The sequence below is a fragment of the Polistes fuscatus genome, unplaced genomic scaffold (assembly GCF_010416935.1).
Source record: "Polistes fuscatus isolate 324 unplaced genomic scaffold, CU_Pfus_HIC Scaffold22, whole genome shotgun sequence".
NCBI classification, from domain to species: domain Eukaryota; kingdom Metazoa; phylum Arthropoda; class Insecta; order Hymenoptera; family Vespidae; genus Polistes; species Polistes fuscatus.
Window position 1 is genome coordinate 1,641,777 of NW_025113099.1, and position 22,946 is coordinate 1,664,722.

Genomic DNA, 22,946 nt, shown 5'->3' on the forward strand with positions numbered 1-22,946 from the left:
CTCTTTCTCACACAATTCAAGAATTATCTCTCGAAGAAGGAACGAGGAGAGCTTATCCGGAAGGTAAATGCAAACGTTTCTTTCGGCCGTGTGTTTTACGCCGAGAGAATGCCATTATGTCGGCAAATAATTACGTCGAAATACGCAATTATATTCACGGATCAACCAACCAATTCTATCTCTCTTCCCCCCACCCCGTTCCTCCTCCTAACCCCGCTCACAGTTCATCCAATTTTCTTACCGATCCAACGTCACTTCCGTTCGAGAAAATGATAGAGAGGGAAGAACAAGGAAAGAGAAAGAAACGGGACAACCCCCCATCCACCCCCCACCCCAGCCCCTTGTGCCAAGGTAGAAAAGTGAAATGGCTTTCATAAAACGGAGATAATGATGTACGGCGTCTTAATTGACGTCATTACCAGCACGTCGTCGGATGACGAGAACGAAAGCCACCACCATCACCATCACCACCATTACCAACCAACCAACCCAACCAACCAACACGAATCTAAAAATCTTCACGATGTTGTTTAACCGGGTCTACTGCTATTAACACCACCACTCTACCACCACCACCACCACCTACTTCGTATATTTTACTTTAATAACTGCGAAGAGGATCTTCTTTTTTTCTTTTTTTTGTTTTCTTTTTTCTTTTTTCGAAACAAAAGAGATTATAAACGAAAGAGAGATAGGGAAAATACGCGAAGGTAAAAAGATTACAAAAATAAGAAAAATAAAAATAAAAAGAAGAAGAAGAAGGATTCACTTCTCTTCTTCATTTCTTTTCTTTTCTTTTCTTCTCTTCTCTTCTCTTCTCTTCTATTCTACAGCACCGTTTTCTTAAAGACGAAACTTTCTTTTCGAGGATTAACAGGGTAACCAACGTCGCTTACATATCTTCTTTCTCTCCTATTCTTTGAGACCTCATTAAAGTAGATTAACCGACTTCTCGAATCGCTTTTCTTTGAATTTATACCCCCACCCTCTAACCCCTCCTACTCCTCCTCCTCTCCTTCCTCATACTTTTCATTCACTAACAGCTTTGCATACGTACTCACCAGTACGTTCCATCTTTCCTCGGGCCCATCCCTCCTCCACCCCCAACACTCCCCACCCCCTCCGCCTCCTCCCCCTGCCCCACCCATTGCAAACTTTTATCCCCCGCCCCAATTTTACTCACCCGTTATGATACTACCTACCTATCTATCTATCTACCTACCTACCACTTCTCGTACTCTTTTATATACATTTTTTCGCGTCATTATCCTTTCCCCAAGATATTTTCTCTATCTCTTTTAATCCTGACGTCGTCGTCGTTCGTCGTCGTCGTCGTCGTTTGTGTACTTTTCATTTCGAAATGGAAATATAAATCCAAATGCCGATGGCGTATAATACTAGTTATGTATTATCAAAGGAAGACAAAAAGAAAATTAAAAAGAAAATTAAAAAAAAGAAAATAAAAAGGTAAATTTCACCGGCGAGTATCATTGACGGTTATATTTCATAATTGCCCGAATGAAAAAAATAAACTCAAAGACGGGAATAATTATTTGTTTATAGTTTTTATCCAATTGTTGACACTTTCTTTTCCTTTTTTCTTTTTCCTTTTATTTTCGAAATGAAACTTTTTGTTGAACCCGACAATTTTTCTAAAGTTTTTCTATTCTATTTAATGAATTAATTTTTATGTTAATTTTTATTATTTTCCAGTACCTCTTTTAATATTTTCTGTATAGAGAGAATACTTTCTTTTGTAATATTTATTACGTAGAAAAAAAAATATATATAAATGAGCCGCTTATTTTGAAAGTGGCCAAACTCCATTTTTCACTTTTTTCCGGTTACCCACGGTAACATGTACAGCTTCAAATTATCTATCAATAAAGCATTTAAGATTTTTTATATTCCGAGTAAATACGGTAATTCTAGACACATAAGTTTTCAGAGTTAGTTGAATCACTGAACCGTTTATTTTGAAAGTGGCCTAACTCCATTAGGAGTAGAGATTTTGGTGTGGTAGAAATGGCATTAAAAAAAAATAATTTACTGTTTGTCCCCCGAGAGTATTACAATATTATCAAAAAGTGTCGGAAAGGTAATAACTTTATTGTACATGAAATGAGACAAGAAGATTTTGTATCAACAAAATTATTAGAAGACGCAATTTTTAAAAGGGTCAAGAATTCTAACGGAGAACCAATAAACTGGTTAAAAATATGTTGGATGCGTTTTGTCAAAAATGAATAAGATTTTCTATAAGACATCAATGAATGAGAACGAAAATTTGAAAGTCCTGAATTTAATACCACGTCGGGGTAGACCAAGAAAGTTCGAAAATATTGTATTGACACCACTGTATAAAAATATAAGACAAATTACAACCGCAAAATTCAAGGACATAATTGACTTATTACGATATATACCACCGGAACATCATGATTTCTTTAAATCCCTTTCACATACACAAAATGTACATGAGTAGAAAATTGTTTTGTAATTTATGTTTGTAAAAAATATTTTGAATCGCATACTTTATGTTTTTAAAGTGTTACAAAGATATGTAAAATAAAATAAGTATTGTTTTTTCGCAATTTGAAGCATCTTAAATTATGTTGAATGGACTTCGGTTCCTTCAAATTTTATAACGAATCTGGTTGTTAATTTTGAAAGTGACCTAACTCTATTCTTGGTAAGAAAACGCATATTATTCACTTAATAATTGCCATTATTTTAATAGGAACTGTAAATTGAACACCTTTAGATACACTTAAGCAACATAATTCATTGTTATTCTTTACGTATATTTTTAATTGCATTGAAACGCAAACCTTTAAATATCTCAATTTAAGGTTATATGGAGTTAGGCCACTTTCAAAATAAACGGCTCAAATATATATATATTATTTTTAATGGAATAAAAAAAGATTAAGATTCGAGACGATGTTCCTGGAGTCGATCGATCGCGGGATCATAGTTCTTTTGCTTCGTTTTTTCTTCCCTGTCATCTCTTTTAAAGGAACAACGATGAAAAGAGTCTTTCCGTTGTTCGAAAAGACGTTCGTCTTCGGGAACGGTTCCTTATTGTCTCCCTGTCGTTGTCCTTGCAAGTAATGCCGTAGGATACGCTCTTCGAATACACATTAATCTTATTCTCGATGACTGGACATTTATCCTGTTTACTTCCGGCCATGTAACTTCCGTCCTGAACTGAAAACGACACTCTGACGAAAATTGATTCGCCCCTTGCAATGATTTATTGCAAGTACGCATGTCTTTTTCCAGGTTTTTCGTTTCTCTTTTTTTTTATTCGTTAAACCTTATGTTCGTTCACGTGTGTATGTGTGTGTGTGTGTTTGTATGTAACATGTATTAGAGTATAGTATTTATAAACGTTACAAATATATCATTATTCGGAATTATTTAATATTGCGAGTCAGACAGTGTATTCAATTATTCCTAGGAAGTAGTAAGTATCCGTTACATATCAGACCACGAGTTCTCCTAACATCAATTCATTTATTTATTTATTTCTTATCATTATAATTTTATTAAATAAATCAGTCTCATCATATATATTATTTAAACATATAATATTTTTAAATTATTTCAAAATTAATTGATTCTCCGATTCCGATAAATTTGAAATATATATTTTTCTATATTGCGAGTCAGACAGTGTATTAAATTATTCCTAGGAAGTAGTAACTATCCGTTACATATCAGACCACGAGTTCTCCTATCATCAATTAATAAACTTTTATTTATCATTATTATTTTATTAAATAAATCAGTCTCATCATATATATATATATATATTACTTAAAAATATAATATTTAAATTATTTCAAAATTAATTGATTCTCCGATTTCGATAAATTTGAAATATATATTTTTCTATATTGCGAGTCAGACAGTGTATTCAATTATTCCTAGGAAGTAGTAAGTATCCGTTATATATCAGACCACGAGTTCTCCTAACATCAATTCATTTATTTATTTTATTTCTTATCATTATTATTTTATTAAATAAATCAGTCATCACATATATATTATTTAAAGATATAATAAATTAATAAATTAAAAAAATATATTAAAATAAATTAATAAATGAAAGATAAATATATATATATTTAAATTATTTCAAAATTAATTGATTCTCCGATTTCGATAAATTTGAAATATATATTTTTCTATCGAACATTATTAATCTACGTTTTTCTAATAGAAATAAAAATTGCGTTAGATATGTTATAAAAATATATATATATACTTATATGCATAAATATAAAATCGTGAACTTCGTCCAATCCTCCAATCCGTATTCTCCCTTTTCAAGTATACCTCGTAGAAAACGCGTTATTCATAAATCTTTCTCGCAAAGAAGATGCGCTATTCTGAAATGCTTAAGACGTCAGAAGTTTTGCGTTAGCGTTTTCTCTATACGGATGTTATCGCACGGACGGCATTGTGGTATCAAAGAAAAATAGTCAAAGAAAATCTACCATACAGGATTTTTACTCTCAAAGGAAAAATACCAAGATTTTCCTTTTCTTTCTTTCTTTCCCTCTCTCTCTCTCGCTCTCCTTTTTTTATTTTTTAAACCATACGTCGTACTACCTTACTATCACCTGCATAAACGTCATTCCGCGTCTTGCAAATTTATGTACGCTATAATATTTCACATATAAATATACATAGATGCCATGGAAGCGACGTTACTGTTTTTTTTTCCAGCTTTAACATTCCCTTGTGTTAATATCAGTACGCACACACACACACACACGTGCGTAAATAAAAATGAAAAAAAAAATATAAAAAGCCAGAGAGAGAGAGAGAGAGAGAGATGAAAAAAAGAACACGTTGGGTAGATGTAGGAGTGGGAAGAAAAAACGAAAGGTGGAAAAGAGAGTAGCATATTTCCAAGCTTATAGAAAAATAGTCGTCGTCGTAGTCGTAGTCGTCGTCGTCTGTGGAATGACGAGACTAAAACCGACTGAATGTGATGAGACGACGAGTACTTTAACCAGGTCACGCATAAGCTTTTACTCGATTAAAGTACTAGTTAATTATTTTATTTCCCAACCCTACGTTCCTCCTCTTCCAACACACACACACACACATATACACTTAGACACACTTTAATCCTTTTCTTTTTTCCATTTCTTTTTGGTTACTCTTTCTATCCTTCCATCTTTCTCTCTCTCTACTCTTATAGTTTAAAATATATCTATAGAAATTCATGATATCTCGAATATAAATGCAACGTCACGTACCGTCGGAGCGTATCGTCGTCGATAAATTTCACATCGGAACGGATAGTATACGATTCCATCGTTTCTAAATCGGGCATCAGACACGATATGCGTGTCGTGTTACGAATCAGGACAATTTTTTATTATTTATTTAATATTTTTTTTTTTTTTCGTTAGCTTTTCGTTGTTGTTTAAATTTTTTCCAACTCCAAAGAAGAACTACTACTGGCTAGTATACATACGCGTACACCTACACACATATACACAAACTGATTCCCGCGTAAAACTCGCCTAACGCAAATCGTAATCAATAATTCAGAAATCGGGGGAAAAGGCCAGTGCACAACGGGGGGGACCGGCGTGTTTGCTCGCGTATAAATTTCTCCCCTTCGATTTGCCGCCTTCCAACGCCACCCCCCTATCTCCCCCTATCTCCCCCCTCCTCCCCACGTTTAACCTCTTTCCAAATCGCGTTCTCTTTTGTGAACGATTTATGGAGATTCGAATAATCCTCTTTGGTATTCTGTCATTTGATACGAGTTATCGTTCCTATTCCATCCCGAATAATACCGACAAATTCATGATTTTATTGTTTTATAATTAAATAAACAAATTATTTTTACTTTATCGTAGTTCTTTCTTTCTATCTTTCCTTCCTTCCCAGACTTTCAATTCTGTTTTCGTTAATGACTATTGGTGGTGTCAATGTTCTATTGAAAAATTCTATTAAAGAATATTTTATAGTCAACTTTAATAATCAAATAAATCAAATTGAATAAAAATATGATCAATGAGTCAATTAAATTATACTGCAATACTGCAATTGAATTAGCTACGAGTATAAATAATAAAAAAAAAGCACTTGGAAACCTTTCGATATTTATTGTTCCTATTTTTATTGCACTCTTTGTTTGAATAATTCTAGATAACAATTGAATGAATTTGTAGTTTTAAGAAATGTCGATTCCAGGAAGTCCACTTTTCTCGAACCCACATGCATAAGCAAAGGTCAACAACTCCGAGAACTATCACACGTTCGTTCTCTTCCCTTATCACACATACATGCATACACACACACACACACACATGCTACAATTTATGCCACGCTTTTTATACCACAGTATTGGTGTTAACCGCTAAAACAGGGAGAGCTTTAGTCCAAGCTTCTCACTTGAACTGAAAGGTCGTAAATCTTCCACCGTCTCGTTACAGGCCAAATTAATAATACGCAATTTCTTGAATATTTTGTCGATTACGAAGTAAAGGATTATTCTCTGACATCCTAGAAATACACTACCCTAAACTATGCATTCAATATTTGAACGAAACAAACTCTGGAACTGCACTTTTTACAACGTTTCTTTCAAAACGATAATGAATGATCCTAATCTCTTTTAATAATTATGGTTTCTATAATTGTCAGTAAACAAAACAAATCAGGAACTAATTTTAAATACTAATTTGTTTGTGTTTTTATTTTTATTAAATATTCTATGATAAAAAAATTTAATACTTTAAAAAGAAAAAAAAACAATTTTAAATTAATCTTACTTTTTTGGCTCTGTTTAACTGAAGTAAATTATTATTACTACTACTATTATTAAAACTACTAATTATTTTTTCTTTTCCACATTAGAATATGCGTCCCTTTTAGTAATAAAATTTGTATTGTAAATGGTGTATTAAATGGAATAAAGTAACGAACTTTTCAATTATCTCTCGTACTTTGGTAGTTGTTGAAGCGCCAAGAAATCAGGAAGCGGTTTTAAATACTTCAATAGTTTAAGCATTAAGTAGTACAACAGGCAATTTGACGCAACATTGAAAAGTTCGAACGGCAAGATTATTATCGGATGAATTCGCGAATGGTTAGCGATAAAACAAAAGTAAAAGTTTGTAAAAAAAAAAAAGGTATGAAAGGGAAAAAATAAAAGAGGAGGAGGATGAGAAGGAGGTTGAGGAGGAGGAGGAGGAGGAAGACATCCGTGAGAAGTCTTCCTTCAACGCGAATCTTCTCGGTAATGCAGAAAGCGTGTCACCAAGGACAAATCCAAAAGAAGCAGTAACAGCAGCAGAATGCAGCAGCAGCAGTAGCAGCATCGTCGAGTCGATGTTGCTGCAAGCTTGAAGTAAGTGCAAGCTCGAGTGATAATGCTTTCGAAAAGCTCGCTTCTGCTCTTTTAAGCTAACGACGAACTTCGAAGGAAGAAGCTTTCCGAACACTTTTCACCCACCTATCCTACCGCCACTTCCTCCGAGCTGAAGAATTTTTCTCCACGCTCGGGAAAAGAACCTCTCTTCCTTCGCGGATTACAAAGAAATTACGCTCGGTGAGTCGGATAAAAGCAGCTGAGCGATCCGGATTTTCAAGTTTTCGACGACGACGACAACGACGATGAGGTGGTGCCATCGATATCGATATCGAAGCTAGCTTTTTCGTGCTAGAACGAACTTCCTTCTTAAATCTTTAAAAAGAGATACCTAAAATATGGCTCTACATAGTATTATCACGTTTACCGGATACACACGATGGGATCTGAAAAGATTTACGACGATTTTACATTTAATACAAATATATTCTATACTCGAATATTAATAACAATTAATACTTTGACTACTCAATCAAAAATTCCTAAATCTTTCCGAGTATATTATTATTAATTCTTACGATTACATTTTTATTCTAAATTTAATACAAGTCCTATATATATATGTAGGATTCGTGAAAAAAATTGGGCCGTTGAAACTGACGGGACTCGAACCCGGATTTTTTGCTTTCCGGGCGACTGCTCTTTAACCAATTGAGCTATCCAGGGCCCACCGTCCAATCTCCTCACGAATGCCTATTTAAGTTTGGCTTGGAGGTGCTCGCATCCCACATATATATATATCTTCAATGATATCTAATTTGAAAATTGTATTCGATAAAACGCGAACGAGTCTTTAAAAAACGATTATTTCTAATTTGAAGATAATATCAATTCACGAATAACGCAAAATTTGATGACACTTACTTTTAAATACAATAGATAGGAAAGCAGTGTCGCGTCTCTGGGTTGAGGCCATTGAAGAAAAATAGGGCTTAAATTTCGTAAGATTTAGGAGTTCGATTTGGGTAAATGGCGGGGATGAGGGGAGGGGGAGGTGGGAGGGGGACTTGGATCGGAAGTCTTGGAATTGAGCGGCTTAGTTCATAGCAAGAAAACGTCCTCTGTAAATACTCGAGCGGTTTCCAGGCAATTTACCGTTTTCGTTTAGAGTATGTCCCCTTCTTCTTCAGCATCAAGCACCTTTTCTTTTCCTTTTCCCTCTCCCTCTCCCTCTCTCTCCCTCTCTTCCTCGACTTTTCTTTTGGTTCCTTCTATTCTACATGCATACGTACATCAATACATACATACATACATAGATAGATACATACATTCACACATAGACGAAAGAAATCTACGGAACATTACCCTCACGAACCGGTCTCAAAGAGAATATACGAGACGAGTAGCAACTGAAAGTAGAAAAAGGCCTCCTCTCTTTCCAGGCTTTCCTCTCTCTTCTCACTCTCACTCTCACTCTTTCTCTCTTTCCATCGAGATAAATTCGCGTCGAGATAGAATCTTACAATTTCAAGGAGTCTCTCCAGAAGTCGACGCGATATCGGCTTATCGAAGAAAATTACGTGAGTTTGTCTTCCGTTGAGAAGAAACCGAAAAGGATCCCCAAGTTTCTTAGAGAATCTTACTTCCATCGAGCCTAGTCACTACTAACCCTCGTATAAAATTGTCTCGATAAAATGGGGATAAGATTTGAAGGGTGAAAACCTTTTTTCTCTCTCTCTCTCTCTCTCTCTCTCTCTCTCTCATTCGATTCGTAGAAATAACACTTGGCAAATCTTTTTGCTGGCCGTTTAAAGTTTACTCGCTAAACGTTACCTTCGATATTAATCTTTTATATTATTCTGTGCTCATATTCGATTATTTATAATATAAAAAAAAAATAAATAAATAAAAAAAAAATAAATACAATACTATAATGATAAATAATAAAGTAGGAAAATAAAAAATAGGAAGTGTTCGTTTATCATGATCATCGTTGCATCGAACAAACAATTGTTATTATTACGTCATAGTTTGTTACTAATTTTGTTTCAAGTGTTTTCCCGAGAGTTAATGAAAGTTTTTCGATGTCACTTCTCTTTCTTTCTTTCTTTCTTTCTTTCTTTCTGTTCAAAAGCTTCTCGATTCAGAAAGCGTAATAATTAAAAGTTTCTCCAGAACGAACGAACGAACGAAATTTCAAAGTACGACGGGGGAGGAATTTAATAATCGTATCCTAATAGTCCGAACAAAATTAGATTTTTAATCGTATACGCTTTAAGAATTCTTCCCGAATCAAAGTGAGATTCCCGGTTTAAGTTCAAATTCGAAATCCCGTTTTTTTTTTTTCTTTTTCCCCCCGATTTTTATTCGTCCCTTTTTTTCTTTTTTGGCCCTTTTTTATTTTTGTGCGTAACTCTGAACTCTTACCGATACCACCGACACCGTCAACACCACTACACTGTGCCACTGCCAACGTACCCCGGCATCGATTTTAATTAAAGCAATTTACTTTACGATCTACTACTCCCGTATCCCTTTTCCCTTCTAATTAAATTCCAAATGTGATGAACTTTTTACCCATTATATCAGATATATATATATACCTATGATTTTTCTTACTTACTATTAAGTATGTATACCGGGTGAACCATTTAAAACAGGCTTACCTAAATAACTCGTTTACTATATTATCTAAATAATAGGTATTTATAAATAAAATTTACTATCGTTGATATATAATTTATATATAAAATAAAATAATAGTTTATAAATAAAATTTACTATCGTTGATAGAAAATAAATGTGTCCGAGAAAATCCATTGAAATTCGAGTCCTTGACGTAAAAAGAAATTTTAAAAGGAGTAATAATAATAATTTCAGTAGAGCTCGTTAGATACGTGATGTATCTCATTCTATTTGAGAAAATGAAATGAACGTTCGTATGTACTCTACGAGTTCACCTAAACAAAAATGATTAACATAGGATTACGTTAAATTCATTTCATCCGACGAGTTTTCATTTTCAAACCGCGTATAATAATTATATTATTCAGTTGGATCGTTTGAAATGATTCACCCGGTATATGGATGAAACTCCTTCATTAAAGATTAACGTTTTTATACGAAAAACAAGAAGATTCCTTTAGCGTAATTTAAACGCAGTATATTGAAAATCATTTGAACTGTTGAATATATTCGAAATCATCTGTGCCTTTGCGCAAACAACGCGATACGTTCTCTCTATTAATGAAAATATTTATGATGACGTAATCATAAAGCTCGAAGCGTAGTTCGTCGCAAATTGAAAATACATATCTGTGTCTCACAAATCGTGATTTTACTCGAACCCTGGTACAAATCACTACGTTCACTCATGTAGAGTGTCATACATAATAAAGTAATCGAATACGTCAAATATGTATGATATATCCAAATGCATTCGTTATTAATCAAATGATCGATTCAAATGCGAAGTACTTCGTTATTAGTTAATAACCTTAAAGATGATGAAATATTGGAAATGTATATTCGTAAAATATCGATCTATTCGGTTATCTATATTGTATCATTAAACAGTATAATTCAATGAATTCATTAAGAATCTATATCTTATACGAAATAACCTAAGCTTTATATAAAAAAAAGAATTTTATTATATACTTCAATTAATTTTCTTTTAGTAAATAAATAAATATATTATAAATTTACGAGAAATACGAGTAGTTGAAGTATAAGATAAATATTAACAAAATTATCTGTTAACATGTTTGTAAGTTAATAAAAAAAAATATATATATATATATATAAATTGATACTACGATATTATATGTACATTGAGAGACAATTGAGGTTGTAACATTTATGTCTCTTTAGAAGTCCTCAAACACGAGCTAGCTAGGACGTTTATTTAGCGAAGTGCACCTTTTCCTTCTTTCTCTTTTTCCTCCTCTTCTAATAGTACTTCCACTGTGTCCGTTTTCCTCCCTGGAGTCCTCTTTATTCTTTTCCTTTGGCTCAACCGCCATCCTTTTCTGAGTATATACTGTATACTTACTTCTATCCTATAAAAGTATACACCCTCTGGTCAATATCGTCCCATAGCAGCCATTTTCGACCCATCGAAAGATATCCCAGTTACGCATCGATCCTCTCTCTCTCTTTCTTTCTCTCTTTTTTTTTCTCTTTATGAATATGACCTATCTTATAATCACTTTAATAAAAATATCACTTTATTATTTCAAAAAAATACCGACTCGTACAAACTATCCGTTCTGATTGGCTCTAACATCGAATAGAAATGAAAATTGAATAAAACCTAATCATACTTAATTAATTTATTAATCAATTTCTGTATAGAAATATTAAATTTAATTGAATTTTATCTTCAATTGCATTTAATCTCTCAATTGAAAATATAATTTAAAGATCAAATTTTGCATGATAATTCTTTAAACTTTTCTCATAGAATATTACGAAGAAAATGATCGGTAAATAAAAGTCGAGAAAGATCTAAAGAAACTATTTCCTACGTACGAAAGAATTTATTTGACTGTCTCGATTATAATTATCGACTTTAGAGAACTCGAGAGTCGTTCGTATTACATAAACTTCGAATTTCTCGGATAAGAAGCTTAATTAAGGTCTTAATTAAGAATCGGCTTTTTCTTTCTCGAACGCGAATGTCTCTAAGATCTATTCGAGAGAGTTCGTGAAAAAAAGAAGGTAAAGAAAATGAAAGAAAGCAAGAAAGAAAGCAAGAAAGAAATAAAGAAAGAAATAAAGAAAGAAAGAGAGAAAAAATGTAAGGAAAGAGCAGTCTCTTTAATAAATTCTCAACGTGAAAGAACACGAGACAATACCAGAGAAAACTCGAGAACGGGACAATAAGATCAAAGAGGCAGAAATAGTAGCAGCAGCAGCAGCAGCAGCATGCAAGCAAGCAAGCAACAGCACTTTCCTTTCTGCAAAACGTAGATCGATAATCCGTAAATGTTTTTTCTTATCGCTTATCGTTCAACACGAATATATATATTTCTTTCTCTTTCTAATACCTTACATTCCTCGTCACCCTCCCCCTCCTCCTCCTCCTCACTGTTCTTATTATTCTCACCCTTTATTGCTTCTCTCATTCTTTCAATTAAAACCCAGTCATTTTCTTTTATCCAAAAGAAACTTAATTCTTAATTTATCTTTCGTGTGATTTTTGTTTTTTTATTTTTATTTTGTTTAAATTATTATAATAATATTTCGATCGTAATTATAATATATAGGGTATAATATCGTTTAATCGACTATCTTGAAAATAATTTTATTTATTTTAAATCATGAATTTTTCGTTTAATTGAATATCTAATCAAAGCAATAATAATATATTAAATCATATTGATTAAATTGTTTCAGGAAATGCGAGAGTAGTCAAGTTTTCGTGCAAGATCATCACACTCACTGCATAGATACTTGTCGTTCCACTACCATGTGCGGAGAGGTGGTCGTCCCAGAGGACCATCTTGACGTAAGTAATTACTCATTACCTTGGGAAGTAACGTTAATTAACCCACTAATTTATGATCTTCTCGAAACGCGAATATAGAAGCCAGCCTCTCATTACGATTTCAAACTAAATTCTGCTGACTAATCAATCGCGATATTAACTACTTTCAATACACATATATATATATATTATACGTCTAACTAATCGAATTCTAATTTTCAAATCGATCGATTGGAAATAATTCAAACAAATTGGGATAACCAAATAAATTAAAAACAAAAAATAATATAACAATTCTTCAAATCAAAATTATATATTTTATCGAAGATATATGTGTTTTTACTTTACAAACTTTTATATTTCAATTCCTTTTTCTATTACCTTTCGATCAAATCAAATCTTTTATCGCAAAATCGTAAATGAAGAGAGAAGTCAAGGGTAACCGACGTTAATTGGGCATAAGAAAAATTCAAGACGAATTATTATCTCTTTTGCATCCAAAAAAAGTGAGAGAGAGAGAGAGAGAGAGAGATTAACGAACTCAACGCAAAATTATTTACCCCCACCCTCGCTCTACTACACCATTATACCCCGTAACTCTAATGGATAACGTAATCTACCACCATCACCAACACCACTATCCTACTTCGAACGATCGCATCATCCGAGTACTTATTTATGAGCTTTCATCTCGCGAGATCTTTCTTCTTCGCTTATACATTACTCCCCCCTCCTCCCACCCCCCGATCACTATTATTCTCCCCTCCCCCGAATTACCTAAACTCGACTGACGTGAGATCGAATTTCGAAACGTTTTTGTGAGTGTTGTAAGCTATACTAAAACATACATTTTCTTTTTATTTTTATTTTTATTTTTATTTTTATTTTTCTATTCCGGTTCGCTTTCTCTAACAAATTACTTTTTCTCTCTCTCTCTCTCTCTTTCTCTCTTTATTTTTTTTTTCTTTTTTTAAAGAGAATATTAATAGGCACCCGTGCAATTTGATAAATTGTTCTTCCATAGAACGAAACATTCAATTACGATGTCATCGATAAATTAAATATTAATTTTGTGTATAGGGAGAGGGAGGAGGGAGGAGGAAAACTTTGCTACGTTAAATGGTAATAGAAAAAGAAAACTGATTTAATAAACGCTGTAATATTACACAGCAGCTTGTTATTAATCTCGTTTTTCTTTTTTCATATTCTAACGAACGTTATTTACTCAAGAAAATGTTTTTTTTTTAATTTAATACGAATTTTAATGAATTTTCTGAATATATATATATACCAAACTATATAACGATAAAAATAAACTCAATTACAATATATATGGTGGATTAAATGAAAAAAATAATTATTCACGAAAAAAAATATAATTACGTATAGAAAAAAAAAAAGAAACACGATTAAATAATATATAAAAATAAATATATAAAATATTAAAATATATAAAATATATATAAAATAAATAATAATATAATAGTAATAAATAATAGTAATATTCAAAAGTTTATTATTATTGTTGATCCTAAATCGTTGAAGAGAGAAGTATAATATCTAATTTAATGTCGATTAAATTTCTCCGATAACAAGCGCGTTTTAGAAATGAATTATCGAGAAACCGATATCGACGATGAATATTTATTAGCCCGACTAACTCTCTCGATCGGGCTCTCAAGCGGAAGGCGCGAATTTCCGCGTTGATACCTTGAATTTTGCGATCGCAGGTGTGTAGAATTTGCAACGCAACGGGTCACAATTGTCAAGTGGCGGAAGGAAGTAAAGCCGGTCCCGGAATCGACGGCGCGGACTTTGTATTTTATGTGTCCGCCATGCAAACCGAGAGATGTCACAAGGGATTGACGGTTGCTTATGCTGCTCACTGTCAACAGGAAGCTGCATTGGATCGGTGAGTTTGCATTTCTCTATACATGTATGTAGGATTCGTGAAAAAATTGAGCCGTTGGACAGACTGGACCGGGACTCGAACCCGGATCTTCCGCTTTCCGGGCGACTGCTCTTTAACCAATTGAGCTATCCAGGGCCCACCGTCCAATCTCCTCACGAATGCCTACTTAAGTTATGTTCTCTATACGTGTATAAGTATTTTACATTTATCATATACCCGTATAAAATATATTTTTTTTTTAGACGAAACAACGATAAGCCCAACCCCCACCCCCACCCCGCCGCCCCGTTTCACGTTATCATCGTAAAAATTAATCTACGAACTATTGTTTTATAAAAATGCAAACGAGCTTAGAACGCGAATGAATTTTTTCCATGAATAATTAAAACTACAAACAATACCGATTACAAACAATGTTTCTCCGACCATTTACATAGAACACGAATAAAAGAGATAATATTTATTTTAAAAAAAAAGAAAGACAAAATTGAAATACTTATACACGTGTGTACCTATCGAAAGAATATTTTTTTATAATCATCACGATATACCCCTATTTTGCTTACGTGACAAAGAATTATATATTTAGAATATATATATAATACCTAATTTGAAAGCTTACAAAAGAGTACTCGTAAACAATGAATAAACGAAGTACTCTTTTTCACTTTCAACGATGTAACCTAACGTTGAATGAAATTTTGCCCTCGGATTTAATCACCGTCGCTTAAAGCGAGCCCTCCGGTGTTACATAGAATCTAGCTGGGGAACGATTTGCTACGTTTGATAGATACGCCGAATTTAAATATTCACTCCGATTTGCAAGGCAGATGCGAACGCGTATTGTCCACTATCTCGCGTTTCCAACCCCCCTCTAAACCCCCACCCCCACCCCCACCTTACACCCGTCTCTCTCTTTTTGTCATTGCATCTCTCTCTCTCTCTCTCTCTCTCTCTTTCTATATATGTACATGTCTATATCTTTTTTTTTCTCTCTCGAACCGTTCATATTTTTCGATGATCGATTCGCGCATTCGAGTTATAATGTAACACCACTTTATTGAAATTGAATATTTTTCAATATAGACCACGTACGCTTCGCTACCCACTTTTATCTCCTTCCACTGATTTTCCTTCTCTCTCTCTAGTTTCTTTATTCCTTTTTTTTTTCCTTTCTTCATCCTCGAACGTGCGAAATTCAAATTTCCCGACCACTTTCAAAATTCTCTCTCATACTCGTTTCCGCGAATATCCAAGAATTCGTTTAAACGATTTATATTAAACTTATAATTCGTAAAAGTTTGAATATTAATTTGAAATTCGATAGATTTTTGTATTTATTATCACGAATTTTTATTCGATTAATTTTATAAAAGCATTTTTTTTTCTTACAACGATTGTTCGTTTTTCTTTTGATTTTTAATTATTTTTATTTGTCTTATTTTATTGATTTCAGAATTTTTCCGCGTTCTGCTTCTTTCTTTATTTAATTTCATAAAATTATTCCTTCATCTTCAGCTTAGAACAAGCTTCACACGTTTATCAATTCTGTTAGCGATGGTGCCAGACGTTGCTTTGTGTCGGCACTGTTCCTCTAAAACGGACTTACGTTTATGCATTCGACGTAAATGAAATATCTCCATCGTGTTGTAATATATTTATGCATTTATTATCAAAAATATTTCACTCTAAAGTTAACAATAGAACATCTCACGAGAAATCAATGTTACGAAGAAAATATTGATGCAAAATTTTGTATTATCTAAAGAAGTATATCAAAAATGATCAATAATTTTTGTATCGATTGAACAGAGATGATTTCAAGGTCGAGTTATCTCAATCCGTCCAACCACCCACCCGCCAACTCGCACCGTTGTATTATAAATAAAATAAAAATACAAGAGTCAATTGTGAAGAAAAAAAATTGACGCGGCCTTGAAACGTTTATCGAACGTTTAATCCTACGTAAAAATTATTTTTACCCCGTGCTTTTTCTTCTTTTTTTATTTTTTTTTTATCATCAAACAATTTGTCTGGGAATATTCTTTTATAATTTTAATACCTCGTGAAATATTCAATCGTTTTGTAATACCTTCTATAAATAAATGTATGAACGCGTATTTACACGAGAGTATAAAGAAGAAGAGAGAGAAGACAACAACAACAAAAAAAAGATAAAAAAAAATTAAATTTCTCGCTAACAGTAAAATGAAACGAACGAAGCAAATAATAAACATCGAAGTATTTCTTGTTTCACATAACGGGAATTTATTCGCCGACCAACTTAATTAACGTTTTCTCTTTTACCTCGATATTCCTTTAGAAAGAAAAACCCGTATCGATTATATACAGCGGAGAAACAAATTATTGAGGAATACGTTAGTCGCGAGAAAATTTCAATTCGCGATTTATTCATTGAGAAGCTTTTACTCTTCGACAATATATATCTACCTCCGGTTTAAAAGGACGCATAGAAATGAAAGAAGAGAATCGAACGTTCCACGTGATTTAATATTTCCAAAGCAATCTATCAAACTTCCGTGAATATTTCAAAAGCATTACGATTTCTTCCTTCGATCGATCGAAAGTGAATTGAATTCATCCGTCAGTGGCACGTGTCACGAATAATATATCGAATTCGACTCTTAAAACTTTTCTTTCTTTACTTCCTTTTTTTTTTCTTTCTTTTATTTTCCTATTTTTTTTGCTATGATAAAACTACATATATTCGATTGTCCAGAAAGTAACTACAGATTTATTAAAAAACAAGTAAATATTGAATATGTATAATATATATGAGCCGTTTATTTTGAAAGTGGCCTAACTCCATTTGTCAATTATTTCCAGTTACCCACGGTAACATGTACAGCTTCAAATTATCTATCAATAAAGCATTTAAGATTTTTTATATTCCGAGTAAATACGGTCATTCTGGACACATAAGTTTTCAGAGTTAGTTGAATCACTGAACCGTTTATTTTGAAAGTGGCCTAACTCCATTAGGAGTAGAGATTTTGGTGTGGTAGAAATGGCATTAAAAAAAAATAATTTACTGTTTGTCCCCCGAGAGTATTACAATATTATCAAAAAGTGTCGGAAAGGTAATAACTTTATATACATGAAATGAGACAAGAAGATTTTGTATCAACAAAATTATTAGAAGACGCAATTTTTAAAAGGGTAAAGAATTCTAACGGAGAACCAATAAACTGGTTAAAAATATGTTGGATGCGTTTTGTCAAAAATGAATAAGATTTTCTGTAAGACATCAACGAATGAGAACGAAAACTTGAAAGTCCTGAATTTAATACCACGTCGGGGTAGACCAAGAAAGTTCGAAAATATTGTATTGACACCACTGTATAAAAATATAAGACAAATTACAACCGCAAAATTCAAGGACATAATTGACTTATTACGATATATACCACCGGAACATCATGATTTCTTTAAATCCCTTTCACATACACAAAATATAGATGAGTAGAAAATTGTTTTGTAATTTATGTTTGTAAAAAATATTTTTAATCGCATAATTTATGTTTTTAAAGTGTTATAAAGATATGTAAAATAAAATAAGTATTGTTTTTTCGCAATTCGAAGCATCTTAAATTATGTTGAATGGACTTCGGTTCCTTCAAATTTTATAACGAGTCTGGTTGTTAATTTTGAAAGTGGCCTAACTCCATTCTTGGTAAGAAAACGCATATTATTCACTTAATAATTGCCATTATTTTAACAGGAACTGTAAATTTAACACCTTTAGATACACCTAAGCAACATAACTCATTGTTATTCTTTACGTATATTTTTAATTGCATTGAAACGCAAACCTTCAAATATCTCAATTTAAGGTTATATGGAGTTAGGCCACTTTCAAAATAAACGGCTCAAATATATCATCGAGTCACACAAATAAAAATAACAAAATTAATATGCAAATGGGAAATAAAATTTAAAAATTACCAAAAATAATCGAATATTTTTTATGTTTTATTCTCGACGTTCCATAGACTGACAATGTAAACATTGTATTAATATACTTTTAATTTTCTTTTTAGACCGATCGCAGGACACGCAAATCTTTGCCCTGGTAGTATTAGTACGAAGCCTCAGGAACTGGAAACATTATTGAGCACCGTGAAACACGAAATTCTTCACGCGTTAGGTTTCTCCGTCAGTCTTTACGCCTTTTACAGGGATGAAAATGGTGAACCTAGAACGCCGAGAAGAAGTGACACAGGAAAACCCCCGTTGAATGAAAAGTGAGTATATTCTCGAAAATATTCTCATATTTTTTTAACAAATAATTGTCTTATCAAATGAACAATTAGTCAAATTATTGGATCAAATTTAATGATAAATTCGAAATAACCGAGTTTTTATTATACTTGAAAACCTATACGAACAAAGTACGTGAGATGATCGAAAAGTATTTAAGTCTAACATAAAAAGCAATTATTTTCTTTCGGTCAAACTTTTATCTCTTGATATAAGCTTTAAACTTTTTAACTCGTCTTCTTATATATATAAATATGCTAAATATAAAATATATGAAATGTCAAAATATGAGTGGAAGTGAAAGAGACGTAGACGACATCGTAGATTACTTTTACGTTTCTATCTCGTTTTTTGAGAAAGAAACAAGAAGCAACAACGTCGTCGGTGGCTACAGCGATCCATCATCCAACCCCGACGACATTCTTCCATCCCTCTTTTTCTCACCCTTTACTCTTGCGTTCTCTGCCACCATGTTCGTCGTGTAGTATCTGCCTTTAAAATTGGAAAATTCCAACTTTCCTCTCTCTCTCCCTTTCACTCCCTTCCAGTCCACGAACCATAACGAACCGTTCCGGCGTGGAACGCGTTCCTACCGTCCTGCTTTTTGCCATTTCTTTTTCTTTTTCTTTTTTTTTTTTCCTTTTTTTGTTTCACTCTCTTTCTCCCTTTCACGTTTTTTTCACTGTACTCTGATATTTGTGTCCTTCTTTCTTTCTTCCTTCCTTCCTTCCTTCCTTCCTATTTTACATACCTGTCGCTCTTAAAAATTCAACCCCTTTATTCCTGACATCTATACGCTTCTAATATTCCCCATCAACACTTTGAATTGTACAAATATTTTCCGATTTTTTGTCTTCGCAATAAGATAAATTTATTTCTCATATTTTTTTTATTGTTTTTATTATTTACATCTGTTACAGTTAAAATCCAATCCTTTATTCCGAAAATCTCAACACACTTCTAATGTTATCCGTTAACACCTTAAAGGATTATAAAAATATGTTTTAATGTGTCTCTCGTAATTATGAAAATTTACATTTCATTTTTTAGTTCTATTTTCTTTCTCATTATTTACATTCGTTGCATTTACAAATCCAACCCTTTTCTTATCTCTTGACGTTTATGCTTTTTTAATATTTTTCATCCAATACGTTTAAAGATCGTACAAAAATATTTTCCAATTTTTCTCACGATAACAAAAATTCATCTTTCGTTATCATATATTTTAATGAAACCACGTTGGATATATTCTTACGAAAAAAAAGAAAAAAAGAAAAGAAAAAGAAATCATAAAACCGAGCTCCGTTAATATACCACGAGGAAAATGAAATTAGTCGTCTATTGTTCTTCGATATCGAAAGAAAATTATTATCCAAGTAAATATTTATCCGATTGATTTTTTACTATCTTTCCTGCATCGTACCATTTCTCATATGATTCTGATCGAAAGAAAATGATCTTTCGAATGAATATTATATTTTACGAGATTAATCAAAAAATTCAAATTTTTCAAAGAACAACACGCACACACAAGTCGTATTATTAAATTCAACGTTTATGTTCGTACGATCGTTAAAATAATCTTTACTTCCCGTACTGTGCATGCATACGTGCATGCATACGTGCATGCACACGTGCACACGTTTTCTCACCTTGCTTGATTATAAGAACCTAATCTTCCAAATTTCCACGTTAGAATAGAAATAGGTAATATAAGAAAAACACGAGTTTAATTAGTAATAATTAAAGATGTATTCTCTTATCCTGTAACAATAAGATCAGCGTGGTGTTCGATTCTTGTTAAAATTTGAAACTGTTCTTCCTTCGATCTTTCATATTACACTGGATGCTTTCTAAATTACTTTTAGATATCCAATCTCTCGCTAATTCTTGGAATTCTTTCGGCCCGATAAATCTTGTGCCCCTAAATGTAATCAGTTCTCTCTTAAATAAGAAAGTTTTATGATTTTCTATCGATACTTAACAATAAAACCAGCTACCACCACTCCTGTGCGTGTTTAATTCCCAAGAAAAGTGCTGAACGGATTCTCTACATCTCTGTTTTATTCTTTCAATTGTTGTACAACAAATTATTCGAAATATTTCGTATTCTTGATGCAATACAACGAAACATTGTCAGCGTAATTTTTTAATTTGTCAACGGAATGATTTGTTTAAAGAAAAAAAACAAATCTTTGGCACCGGATCGATATTGTTCCATTTTCTACTAGCCTTCCATTATTTCGTAAACGTCCCAAGATATAAACGAACAAGATAGATAGATAGATAGATAGATAGATAGATAGAAAAGAGTATATAGTCAAACGTAATAATGTTTTTCACCTCGTGTTCGTACTCCGTGAAATGACCATTCACGTATACATCCGTCATGTCGAAATATGAAAAGCGATGGCTGGCTTGCTGTCGAAAACAGCTTTCTACTACCGTGCTGTATCAATCATTCTGTGCGAAAAATAAAGAAGAGAAAGAAAGGAATAAAGAAAGAGAGAAAGAGAAGCCATGAGGAATACTGCGTTTAAATTACTCTCTGCAAAAATCTCCAGAGATTTTTAATCGACTTTCGAAACGGCACCATTGTATTCCTGTCATGTACTATGATACCTATTATCAATTCTTCAATTATTTTTTTCTCCTAATAATGCCGGATTACACGTTTCATTGAAAATTAGCCTAAACGATTCCAAACTAATATTATTCGAGATGTTCAAATAATTTTCATTGATTAATCGTACAAACATATCATGAACGATTATATATGTAGGATTCGTGAAAAAATTGGGCCGTCGGACAGACTGGACCGGGACTCGAACCCGGATCTTCCACTTTCCGGGCAACTGTTCTTTAACCAATTGAGCTATCCAGGGCCCACCGTCCAATCTCCTCACGAACGCCTACTTAAGTGTTTGGCCTGGAGGTGCTCGCATCCCACATATATATGACAAATAAAAAGTTATTTGACTATTTTTATAATCTACAAAAGTACCTCTCAAAAATTCTCAAAATATATTCTAATCTTTCATTATTCCACCCACCTCGTTTTATTTTTATTTAAATTTCAAGATAGATCGTAGGTGGTTAAAAAAAAAAAAAAAAAAAAAAAAGAAAAGGAAACAAATAAATTTTTAATTAATTCTATAACGAGAAGCAGACAAAGCTGATCTTTCTCTCTCTTTCTCTCTCTTTCTCTTTCACTTTCGTGAAACGACCTTAATTAACGAACGCGATTAATGAGGAAAATAAAAAAGAAAAAGGAAAAAGAGAGAATACGATGACTAGGATGAGAAAGAAGCAGAAGTAGGAAGCAGAAGAAGAAGAAGAGGAGGAAGAGAAAGAGGAGAAAGAGGAGAAAGAGGAAGTAATAATTTACCGCATATGCGCAGATTGCAAACGCATCAGTGGAGCGAGAGCACGATCAAGACCGTAACGAGGCCATATTGGCAAGTGCACGGTGGTTACGTCGAGAGGTCGATGCAAATGATCGTAACACCACGAGTTCGTGCCGAAGTTCAAGCACACTTCGATTGCCCGGACTTGGAGGGTGCAGAACTCGAAGACCAGGGAGAGGATGGGACGGCCTTGACGCATTGGGAAAAGCGAGTCTTCGAGGTTAACTAATTTTCCCTAATTTCCGATAATCCATTCAATTATTTTCATCTTCATCATCAATTTCCAAATTTTTATCTCATTCGTCAGTATTTTTTTATTTTTATATTATATATTATATATAATTTATTTTTTATATAATTTATTTTTTATATTATATTATATTCAAATTTTTCTTCGCGATATAAATAAGATTGATCGATAATTTAAAAAAGCATTTTGATATTATTTACACATTTGCATCATCCGTTTAAGATTATAATTTGCAAACTGCAACGCGTTGTTAACGTTAA

The 22,946-nt window shown here is 32.9% G+C and overlaps 1 protein-coding gene across 2 annotated transcripts in view; it reads left to right on the forward strand.

Moving 5' to 3' along the window:
* Positions 1 to 22,946, forward strand: part of LOC122518013 (leishmanolysin-like peptidase) — a 330,144-nt gene that overhangs the window by 302,884 nt on the left and 4,314 nt on the right. For both annotated transcript variants that reach the window (XM_043636656.1, XM_043636658.1), the window contains exons 5-8: positions 12,746 to 12,857; positions 14,567 to 14,748; positions 18,810 to 19,013; positions 22,431 to 22,656. In XM_043636656.1, coding sequence (XP_043492591.1) covers positions 12,746 to 12,857; positions 14,567 to 14,748; positions 18,810 to 19,013; positions 22,431 to 22,656 — 724 coding nt within the window. The remainder of the gene's footprint in view (positions 1 to 12,745; positions 12,858 to 14,566; positions 14,749 to 18,809; positions 19,014 to 22,430; positions 22,657 to 22,946) is intronic.